General features: G+C 44.3%; 1 protein-coding gene across 1 annotated transcript in view; it reads right to left on the reverse strand.

Moving 5' to 3' along the window:
- Positions 1 to 1,255: 1,255 nt before the first annotated feature.
- large2 (LARGE xylosyl- and glucuronyltransferase 2) overlaps positions 1,256 to 12,578 on the reverse strand; it is a 64,795-nt gene continuing 53,472 nt past the window's right edge. Inside the window, exons 12-17 of the mRNA XM_076083196.1 lie at positions 11,659 to 11,814; positions 11,246 to 11,409; positions 10,218 to 10,496; positions 9,106 to 9,252; positions 8,828 to 9,023; positions 1,256 to 2,427 (exon numbers count right to left, since the gene is read on the reverse strand). Coding sequence (XP_075939311.1) covers positions 2,230 to 2,427; positions 8,828 to 9,023; positions 9,106 to 9,252; positions 10,218 to 10,496; positions 11,246 to 11,409; positions 11,659 to 11,814 — 1,140 coding nt within the window. The 3' untranslated portion in view covers positions 1,256 to 2,229. The remainder of the gene's footprint in view (positions 2,428 to 8,827; positions 9,024 to 9,105; positions 9,253 to 10,217; positions 10,497 to 11,245; positions 11,410 to 11,658; positions 11,815 to 12,578) is intronic.

The raw sequence follows: 12,578 nt of genomic DNA on the forward strand, positions 1-12,578 counted from the left end.
CCTGTAGGGGTATGAATTTAAAGAAGCTCTCAGTAGTCCCATAATAACATTAATGTCACTGACACAGTCGTTCTAATTAAAATTAGCTGTTTGCTGAAGATGCTGCAGATTCTCTTTGGTGTGAAAAAAAAAAAATACGTCAACGTGTTAAAAAAAGGGCAAATTTATTTAAAGCACTTACATAGAAAAATATGATTGATTTGAGTCAACAATAATAAATAGAGTGCCTGACGATCTGCAGGCCCTGTCGGTACAACAGTACAATCAATATCCAGTTTCACAATACAGCAAAGGCACTAGCATTACCACAACCAACAACATGGGGGGGGGGCTCGGGGGGGGGGGCTCTTCAGTTCACACGCACCAAAGACATTAAGAAGTCTGAACCCGTCACAAACGCCATCACTCCACAAACCGCCTCACTCTGTGGAGATGACACGAGACGTCAGATCTTCTTCTTGCCTTTTGTTCAGATGAGAGATTAAAAACAATAAACAGGCTTCAGATGTTTTCACACAGATGGACGAGAGAAGACGATGCAGAACAAGTCCCGAGAGGCTACGATGTCAAAGCCTCAGCAGGACATTGAAGACACTGATCATCCTCTGATCATCCTCTGGGGAGACCGAATATAAAGTGAAACTTGAGTAAATCTGGTCGACTTTGGTCACTAACAATCAGAACTTTGCTCTTTTAGACGGACAAACATATTAAAACATTCGGAGGATTAAAGTCCAACTGAAACATAAAGATCTGCTTTGTGCATAAAACAAAAAAAATCTGTATCCAAATGTGTATTTACACGTGAGGTTTGATTCCGATGCCTCGTCGTCTGTGAATATAAGCGTTCGTATAAATAAAACTGTATTTGCATAAAACAGTAAAAGACTGTGGACTGTAGCTGAAATTAGCTTCCAAGCTAACGTCTCCCGTCATTGTGAGACGTCAAGTTAATTAATGTGTTAATTAAATAGTTATTTGTTTCCTCAATATAACTTCTCTAAAGTCTTCTCGTCATGAATGAGATGAAACATTCAGTTCAATTAGACTCAAACTCTACTTGTTTGGAGGCTGAAAGAACATTTGTGTAAATGTACCTTTGCATTACAAACTCAACCCGACTGCAGAGAATCTGTGATTTCAGGTTTCAGTTGGACTTTACAGGAACATGAAGCGGGTTCAGTAGTCAGCACGTTTCTCCAGTGAGTCGGACTCTTTACACACGGAATGAACAAACACACGACGGAGGAAAAGCTCTTGATTTGAGATTTAATAACAACTCACTGTCAGGCGTCCGAGTTGGTCCCAATCAATAATCGATATATCTGTTATCATTAATATCATTCATAGATATTTGCTTCTTTCAGACGGATGAAAGACGAAGAAAAACAAACTTGAACAATGACTGTTTTCTGTGTAGTGCAACTCTTTACATGCAAATATGTGATCGAGACAAAAGCACGCACGCACGCACACGCACACACACACACACACACACACACACACACACACACACACACACACACACACACACACACACACACACACACACACACACACACACACACACACACACACACACACACACACACACACACACACACACACACACACACACACACACCTGAAGCTTACAGGAAATCAGAAATCATTTCTGGGACGAGATGGATTTTTCTTCTTTTTTTTTAAAACGAGGTCAGAAAATATAGAAAGCAAAAAAAAACAACTGATTCTAAAGTCGTAATCAAAGAACATTGTAAATGTCAACGATCCTTATTCATTGGTTGTGATTTTACACAGCGAAAAAGAACAAGAAAGAAATGAAAATATGAGATATCTCAGTGATACCATGGAGAGTGATAAGGCTGAAACATCTTTCTCCAGTTCAGATGTCTTTGTTTGTATCTGGACCACACGTCCACACGTCCACACGTCCACACGTCTTCTGGAAGGAAAGCCCTGATTGTCAGAACAAGTTAGTAAGAATATGGTTGTTGTTTCCCGGCCTTAAAGCTAGTCCCGACAGTATCCGCACTCGTCCGTCCAGCGTTTAGGAAATCCACCGTCCTCTCGGTCGCCTGAACAATTTAACGCACAGGAGCCCAGAGAATGTTCTAAAAGGGGCCGTAAAGCTCTACCGTCATTGTTGGCGCCGTGTGCCGCGACGTCAGTTGGTATCCGGGGGTCCGACGGACGGACTGGCCCCGGCTCTCGGTAGCCTTCTGGTCCTCAGATGGTCCTCTGGGCCGTGAGGTACTTGAGAGCCGCCGAGCCGTACTTCCTAGACAGGTCCTGGTGGAACTCGTCCTTCAGGGTGTTCAGGCAGTTGCGGTAGCTGGAGCTGGAGCGGAACTTGGAGATGTCGAAGCTCGGAGCGTGGGGCATGTGGATCATGAAGGCGTTGGGGAGGACCATGAGGTCGAACTCCTGACGGGGAAAACAAAGTGATTTGAGACGACAGAACGTGAAATGATCTTCTCAGGAACAAAGATTCACAAACAGCTGAAAGGTAACGACACTAAATGCAGTGGAGCTGGTGAACATGTTCTCTGGAGGGCTGAGCCTCATCAATCAATCTCAGCAAACATCCCAGAATGATTTAATGCAGAAACATGAAGGTATCAAACACGTATTACTACTTTACAGTTAAATATTTAACCTTTATTCCAACATGAAAAAAAGCAGTAAATAACACTTTGATAAACACGTCAGGACATCTTATTATAGTCTCAGTATAATAAAATATATATATCATATAATAATATTCACTATAATATAATAATATTCACTATAATATAATAATATATATCGTATAATATATATATCGTATAATAATATATATATATCATATAATAATATATATATATCATATAATAATATATATATATATCATATAATAATATATATATATATCATATAATTATATATATCATATAATTATATATATCATATAATTATATATATATCATATAATAATATATATATATCATATAATAATATTCACTATAATATAATAATATATATATATCGTATAATAATATATATATCATATAATAATATATATCATATAATAATATTCACTATAATATAATAATATATATAATAATATATATCATATAATATATATATCATATAATAAAATATATCATATAATATATATATATCATATAATAATATATATATCATATAATTATATATATATCATATAATTATATATATATCATATAATTATATATATATCATATAATTATATATATATCATATAATAATATATATCATATAATATATGTCATATAATAATATATATATCATATAATAAAATATATCATATAATATATATATATCATATAATAATATATATATCATATAATAATATATATATCATATAATAATATATATATCATATAATAATATATATATCATATAATAATATATATCATATAATATATATCATATAATAATATATATATCATATAATAATATATATATCATATAATAATATATATATCATATAATAATATGGGAGATGTAATCCCTCCAGCGTGTTCTGGGTCTTCCCCGGGGTCTCTTCCCAGTTGGACGTGCCTGGAAAACCTCCAGTGGGAGGCGTCCAGGAGGCATCCTAATTAGATGCCCGAACCACCTCAGCTGACTCCTTTCGACGCAAAGGAGTAGCGGCTCGACTCCAAGCTCCCTCCTGATGACCGAGCTCCTTACCCTATCTCTAAGGCTGAGCCCGGCCACCCTACGGAGGAAACTCATTTCGGCCACTTGTAGCCGCGACCTTGTCCTTTCGGTCACGACCCAGAGTTCGTGACCATAGGTGAGGGTAGGAACGTAGACCGAGTGGTAAATTGACCGGCTCCCTCTTCACCAAGACGGTCCGGTGCAGCGCCTGCTTTACTGCTGCAGCCGCACCGATCCGTCTGTCGATCTCCCGCTCCATCTTACCCTCACTCGTGAACAAGACCCCGAGATACTTGAACTCCTTCGCTTGAGGTAGGCACTCCGTCCCCACCTGGAGGGAGCAATCCACCGAACACCATGGCCTCAGATGTGGAGGTGCTAACTCTCATCCCCGCCACTTCACACTCGGCTGCAAACCGCCCCAGTGAATGCTGGAGGTCACGATCTGAGGAGGCTAACAGGACCACATCATCTGCAAACAGCAGAGAGGCGATCCCGAGACCCCCGAACCTGACGTTCTCCACCCCCCGGCTGCGCCTAGATATCATGAAAGTCACGAACAGGACCGGAGACAAAGGTCAGCCCTGGCGGAGGCCAACACCCACCGGGAACGTGTCTGACTTATTGCCGAGAATGTGGACACAGCTCCTACTGCAGTCGTACAGAGACCGGATCGCCCGTTGTAATGGGTCCGGCACCCCGTACTCCCGCAGCACCCCCCACAAGAACCCCCGAGGGACCCGGTCGAAAGCCTTCTCCAAGTCCACAAAGCACATGTAGACTGGTTGGGCAAACTCCCAGAACCCCTCCAGTAGTCTTGCGAGGGTAAAGAGCTGGTCCACTGTTTCACGGCCGGGACGGAATCCGCATTGCTCCTCTTGAATCTGAGGTTCGACAAACGGTCGGAGCCTCCTTTCCAGGACCCTGGCATAAGCCTTCCCCGGGAGGCTGAGTAGTGTGATACCCCGGTAATTCGAGCACACTCTCCGGTCCCCCTTTTTGAAAATGGGAACCACCACCCCGGTCTGCCAGTCCATGGGCACTGATCCCGACCCCCATGCGACATTGAAGAGGCGTGTCAGCCAGGACAGCCCAACTATGTCCAGCGCTTTCAGCATCTTAGGGCGGATCTCATCCACCCCTGGCGCCTTGCCACCGAGGAGCTTTTTGACTACCTCAGCGGCCTCTGCCAGGGATATGGGTGAGCCTCCCTCTTGATCTTCAGGCGCTGCCTCCTCTGCAGAGGACATGTTGGTCGGGTTTAGGAGTTCCTCAAAGTGCTCTTTCCACCGCCCGATGATGTCCCCTGTCCGGGTCAGCAGTCCCCCCCCCCCCTGCTGAGAACAGCCTGGGGTAAGCCCTGCTTTCCCTTCCTGAGCCATTGGATGGTTTGCCAGAACCTCCTTGAGGCCAACCTAAAGTCCTTCTCCATGGCCTCCCCGAACTCCTCCCATGCCCGAGTTTTAGCATTCGCGACCACCGCAGCTGCAGCCCTTCTGGCCTGCTGGTACCTGTCAGCTGCTTCGGGAGACCCCTGGGCCAACCAGGCCTTGAAGGTCTCCTTCTTCAGCTTGACGGCTTCCCTCACCTCCGGTGTCCACCACCGGGTTCTCGGGTTGCCGCCACGACAGACAGGCACTGATGACCTTCCGGCCACAGCTCCTAGCGGCCACGTCCACAATAGAGGCTTTGAACATGGTCCATTCGGATTCCATGTCCCCAGCCTCCCTCGGGATGTGTGAGAAGTTCTTCCGGAGGTGGGAGTTAAAGACCTCCCGGACAGGGTCTTCCGCCAGACATTCCCAGTTCACCCTCACTACACGTTTGGGCTTGCCGGGTCTTTCCAACCGGTTCCCCTGCCATCTGATCCAACTCACCACCAGGTGGTGATCAGTTGACAGCTCTGCTCCTCTCTTCACCCGAGTGTCCAAGACATACGGCCGCAAATCAAATGCTACGATTACAAAGTCGATCATTGATCTCCGGCCTAAGGTGTTCTGGTACCAGGTACACTTATGAGCCACCTTATGTTCGAACATGGTGTTCGTTATGGCCAAACCATGGCACGCACAGAAGTCCAATAACAAAACACCATTCGGGTTCAGATCGGGCAAGCCGTTCCTCCCAATCACCCCCCGCCAGGTTTCTCGGTCATTGCCCACGTGAGCGTTGAAGTCCCCCAGGAGAACTATGGAGTCGGTAGGCGGCGCCCTTTCCAGGACCCCTCCCACCGACTCCAAGAAGGCCGGATACTCTGAACTGCTGTTTGGTGCATAAGCACAAACCACAGTCAGAGCCTTGCTCCCCGCAACCCGTAGGCGCATGGAGGCGACCCTCTCGTTCTCCGGGGAGAACTCCAACACAGCGGCGCTCAGCCAGGGGCTCGTGAGTATCCCCACTCCCGCCCGGCGCCTCTCACCCTGGGCAACTCTGGAAAAGGACAAAGTCCAACCCCTCTCCAGGAGCTTGGTTCCAGAGCCAGCGCTGTGTGTGGAGGTGAGTCCAACTATATCTAGCTGGTACCGCTCCACCTCCTGCACCAGCTCTGGCTCTTTCCCCGCTAGCGAGGTGACGTTCCACGTCCCTAGAGCTAGTCTATGCTGCCGGCGATTGGCTCACCCAGGCCTCCCGCCTGACCCGCCGCCCGGTCTGCATTGCACATATAATAATATATATATCATATAATAATATTCACTATAATATAAAACACACACACACACATATATATATATAATGATGTATTTATAACTATATATCATGTCTCAGCAGGTGCTTCATGTCCCTCACTCCCTAACTGTCCGTGCTGGATCTGTCCCCGTTGTTTTAAAAAGCTAAATAAGTTATTAGCATGACGTCATCCAGCTAGCCAAACCTGTCTGGTGTTCAGCAGTGGAGAAGCTTCATGTACTGCTTCCCTTTGCTGCTAGTCTGCTGTCTGATTGTGAGGTCAGGCTGATCTGATATCAGCTCTTTGGCCTGAAGGTTCTCCTCTCAAACGGGTCTTGGGGGAGGATCGCGAGGATCGCTTCCGGTTTCAACTTCCGGCTCGAACTTCGCTCGAACCGGAAGTTGTTCTGCGCCGCCATATTGACGGCGTCCCAAAGCTCTTATTTCTGCTCTGATGATGGAGGATCGAGGAGGGAGGAGGGAGGAGGGACCTCTGAGGAGCCATGAGCGAGGACCCACGAGAACAGACTTCCAGGAAGTCTTTTAACGGCCGACACGCCCCCTCATTGTTCATCTGTCATGTGATTGGACGCTGCAGCCGATCGGACTGATGAGATTTTGTTCAACATGTAAACAGTGAAGACGGATCACAGATTAAACTCAAGCTTCATATTTGATTCGTTTATGATTCAACATCTGGTTTAAATAAATGTTCATTGTAGACTAGTAGCGTTAGCATGTTAGCAACATGTGTAAGTAAATGTTGTAGACTATTTGGACTGTCGCTGTAGCCTAACGTTATAAAAGAGTTTTAGGACATTTCACATGTAAAATACACGGCGGACAGCGAGTGGGGCTGTACACAGTTTAAATGTGGAGGACGTGAGTAAAACAAAGTAATGTACTAATAAGAACACGGTCAAAACATTGTTGTTTGGCTTATAGCAATATACAGACAATATAAAGTATATACTGTGTAATATCCAGGTCAGCATCGTTCCGTTGAAAACACGTTTAAAATACAGTGAATATGTTTTATAATTTTACGGCTCCTGTGTGGCTTTGAAAACGACATTTAAAGAGGGAAAGGGAGATGATGGTTGTATATAAAGAACATTGTTTATTTTTATATTGTACTTAATAAATACAAATGAACTGTTGCCTGTGTCACTTGGTCTTTTGTCCTGTAAGTGGAGACTGATGATGTGTTACTATGACTATGTATTTAGTTGCTACATATTGATCTGAGAGCATTTCCACATTGAAAACACGGTGACGTTGAAAACACGGTTAAAAGTGGTTCAAAAGTGAACGTTTTTTCACAGATTATTTATTGACGTTGATTCAACGTTCACGTTTAGACCAGGTTTCAACGTGATTTCCAATGCTGGCTTTCAACTGATTAATGTGGATGTGGTTTCTTAGTAAGCCTCTAAAATGATGACATATTATTATTAGCACAATGTAGAGGACGGAACATTGTAGTATTGCAAATCACGTTGAAATCTGGTCTAAGTCTATAAATAGTCGGTGAAGAAACTTTCACTTTTGAACCAATTCTGAATGTCTATTCAACGGAACAATGGATCAACAAAAGGACCACTGCTTTGTACTATGTCATAGAAAACGTCAGACTGAAGTCATGATCACAAATAATAAACCAAACAACATCATTTTAAAGAAGTTAACAGGAACACATGTATGTTATTTAATCCTCATCAGAAGCAGCGTTTCTGATGAGCTTGTCAGCGTTTTGATTCTTTAGAAATGGGAAAGAAGGCGGCGCTCTGCCTCACAGAGACCGGACCGTAGAAATGTATGTGTATGGACCACAGACTGTTTATGCTGTGAATAAAAACCTTACTGCCGTATTTATGTCTAGATGATGTTACTTTGAGTCTCGATGAAGCAGCTACAAAGTTAGCATAGCCTAGCACCGATCCAAACAACTCCATCTAGAAAAGAAGCATTTTAAAAGTTGTTTGCTTGTCATTTTGCTGACAGACCTGAACAATCAGCATGTTCTATAGATATTTCAGCTCCATTTCCTTCAGTTTACTGCAATTAAATTACAGCAAAACATGTTCATTTGGGCTTCATACCCGAGTATGAAACGCTGAATACAAGCGCCTTTAGACGATGTGATGCTTTCTGTAACTTCCACATGTACAAAGCAGCAATAGTGCTTTCTTTTTCCGGCCATGATGATCAAACCTTGTTGGTGTCTATATGGAGGACCCAGCGGTCAAACTGGCACGAGTGACGGGATGCGAACATTCGCGTAACAGAATTAGTCTTCTTTAGTTAGAAGTCTTTATACACAACCAGGCTTCTGTAAATCCATTTGCTTCAACATACAGTAGAAACTATAAGTGGTGTCTCTGACTGAGATCAACACTACATAACCGGTGCGTTTGAGGTCCCACGTTGAGGTAGCGACCGTCAAAATAAAAGCCCCGTCCACCAGACGTACCTGTGCATCCAGCTCCAGGACGTGCGACACCTTGTTCCAGCCGAAGCCCACGAAGCGCTGGTCGTACTCGGGACAGTCCCGTCTCACCACCACGTATGGCTCGAAGTCCGGCTCCCACTCCACCTTATAAGGTGTGGTGGCTGTTCGCCATTTGGCATAGTTGGTAGGAGCGTGACCTTTAGGCCACACATGATACCTGGAGAGGGGAACACAGATTAAATGATGACGATCGTTAGCTCATCGTTGCACTGACAACACGTTTGTTGGTGATCAGCTACCTGAAGGTGTAGAGAGTCCCCATGTCCAGCATGGAGAGCAGCTCGGCTTTGGATTTGGGGAAGGACAGACGGTACCGAAGCGTCTCGAACGCTGGAACCACCAGAGCCTTCTTAGTGTGAGCCATGTCCAGCTGCACCACAGTCCTCCTGTAGGGACCACACGGGTACAAGGGGACATTTCTAATGATGGACGGGTACGATGGACAGCGTCCACATCTTAAACTTATCATAGAGTTCAAACACAAGGACATGTATCTGTGTTGATGTTGCATATTGTAAAGCCAGAGTAAAAACATCAATAATACACCTTATCATCCGATGTGATCAGCAGATTGTGAGCTGACCTCTCTGACCAGAGACTGTGGTCAGAGCAGCGTCTCTATGGAAAATTATATTTCACAACTTTCTGATGTCGGAACTTAAAATCCAGCTGATAGTCAGTTTAAAAGAATCTACTCCATTTTAGGGAAATGGTATTTATCATTCACTTCGTAGGAAAAACCACACTTTAAATAAACTTGAAATATATTATATTTATATTATATATGTATATACAGTATATAGGTGTAATTGCAAATTGTCTTCAGCTAACATGATTTTAAACAGAACTATTCTCTACCAAATGGAGAACGTGTGTCACCATGAAGTAATCTAACATAAAGAGTGACGTAGATCTTTTCATATTCAATAAGCATCAGTGTAGCATAATTACAGCTACATGAAGAAGTCATAGTAATGTTATGTCATGAACGTGTTAGGGTTGAATACTGTGCTGCTGATAATAGATGATCAGTAACACATCAATCATTCTGAGGATTTACCAGAAAACAGAACTCTGTATAAAGGATCATATGCATTACTGCTGATGTTATATAATGTTGCCGCAGATTTATTTAATTGAGTATCTTGAGGAGTACTGGATTAAATACTTCATTATTATGAGTAATTCATAATTACAATGAAAGCTCAGCTGGAATCAACTTGTTTGCTGACGACTGCATTATATTCACCCGAGTCCATTCAGCTGAGCATCATTACTGTCGTCACTTGTTTAGTTTGAGGGTTCTGGATCTGTGACCATAACATCCACTCTCTACATTAGTACGTCGTACCTGAGGTAATCATAGAGGCCGTACATCGGCAGGAAGTCCACGTCCGTCAGGAACACGTAGGGCGTGTTGGCGTTCTTCAGGGCCACGTTCCTCACCAGGTTGACGGGGTAGAACTGGCCCTCCTTGTAGACGATGTGGTAGCCCACGTTCTTGCGGTTCTTGAGGACCTCGGATGCCTGGGCGTAGCGGAGGAACTGCTGGGCCTCGGCGTCGGACATGTAGAGCGCCAGGCTGATGGGGCCCTCCCAGTGCTTACAGATGGCCTCCAGCATCTGCAGCCTGCAGGTAGAGAAGATGAAGTGCGTTACTGAGATGGACAATGATGAATGTTTGGGCTTATTTCTTTTCTTTTTTTTATGTATTGATTGTCTATTAAATTAAATAGAGCGGAATAACACCCAAAGTCCTGTATTTTAGCCGTTAGAGTTATTATTTCTGATATCATTTCTCTTTTTACTGTTTTATATTTGTTTGTTTCTTTCATACATAAAATGAAAGATATTTATATATATATACACCTTGGTTATACGTCATGATGGTGCCTCACATCTTAGAAAATAAAGTTAAAAAACAAAAGCAGCCATTGAAGAGCCCAAGCTGACATGTTCAAACGTCTTCTTTGTTCATACACTGTTGACATTCTGCTCCAAGAATCAATTAGCAAAACAACAAATCACTTGACTCCAATAGGTTCAGAGCTAACAGGGATGATGGTGATGTCATTGGAGTAAAATGACTGATATTGAGCAGGAAATAAGAAAACTCTCTCACTACAAGTTCCATTCAATCGCTGTTGGATCGAAGGTTTAATTCAAAGTGCTAAGAAATGAATGAAAACTTGAGCGTCTACAATTCGCAGACATCTGCTGATGAAGTTCATGCGATACGATAGAAAGCTAACATGGACCTAGTCGATCTCAAACTGCTGTTTTTCCTAAGGACGAGAAGGAACTTAGAACCTCAGTAATAACGGTGTGTTTACAGGCGTTTAGAGTCTGCGTGCTGATTGGCCGGTCTGGGTCGGGTACCTGTCCATGGAGAGCTGGGCCACCAGCGTGATGTCGGTGTCGTCCTCGGTGGGCGTGTACTCATACTGCAGGAAGTAGAGGTGCACCCTGTGGACGGTGAGCCGCTCCCGACGGAAGTCGTAACACTGGTCGTCCTCGTCCAGCTCCTCCAGAGCGGCCTGCAGCTACAGAGACGCACACAGAAGACGTCTGTCAGGCTCACGTGTTGGTGAACCAACGTCCAAAGAAAGGAAACATCTCTCTGGTTCCTTCCTCACAACCAGTTTCTCTTTTAGAGGAAATCCTTCTGATGATCATTTACAGCTCTTTTCTGCCACATCTGTTGCTTCAGACTGACCAACGCGTATTTAACTGTGAACACACCACCATTAATAATTCACATTAAATTCATTTGGATCGTTTGCGTCTCTGACCTGGACGCTCTCTGGGTTGGCCTGACTCGGGCAGCCGAACAGCTCTCGTCTCAGCAGGTTCCCGTCGTACTCCAGGAAGGTGAGGTAGAGGTTCCTGAAGAACTCCACGTGTTTGTTCTTCACCCGGAGCTTCTTGGGAGAGTTCCAGTGGATCACCTGAAACACAGCGTTTACTACACCGACGTTCTGCTTCTCAATGTGTGAGTCCTGAGTGGTATGATAACCCTCACCCTGTGGATCTGCTTTAACAGCTGCTTTACTTGATAACACGAAGATGGAAATATCCATGTTTAGAAAACATGGCGGTCAGGAAACTCTTGAGGTTTGATCATCGACAGCTTCACAGAAGAAAATAACCAAAACGTAGAATTCTTTGCATGTTTTTAATTTCCTCAAAATCTACTTCATACTACACTACACTACATTACTACCACTGTAAAGCTCCGGTGGGTTATGTGTCTAAGAAACATTTTTTAGATATATATACACATATATACGTATACATATACGGATTCAAGAGGAGCAATGCGGATTCCGTCCCGGCCGTGGAACAGTGGACCAGCTCTTTACCCTCGCAAGACTACTGGAGGGGTTCTGGGAGTTTGCCCAACCAGTCTACATGTGCTTTGTGGACTTGGAGAAGGCTTTCGACCGGGTCCCTCTGGGGTTCTTGTGGGGGGTGCTGCGGGAGTACGGGGTGCCGGACCCATTACAACGGGCGATCCGGTCTCTGTACGACTGCAGTAGGAGCTGTGTCCACATTCTCGGCAATAAGTCAGACACGTTCCCGGTGGGTGTTGGCCTCCGCCAGGGCTGACCTTTGTCTCCGGTCCTGTTCGTGACTTTCATGGTATCTAGGCGCAGCCGGGGGGTGGAGAACGTCAGGTTCGGGGGTCTCGGGATCGCCTCTCTGCTGTTTG

This window comes from Anarhichas minor, unplaced genomic scaffold (genome assembly GCF_050575085.1).
Source record: "Anarhichas minor isolate MPS153535 unplaced genomic scaffold, ASM5057508v1 ptg000123l, whole genome shotgun sequence".
Lineage (NCBI taxonomy): Eukaryota > Metazoa > Chordata > Actinopteri > Perciformes > Anarhichadidae > Anarhichas > Anarhichas minor.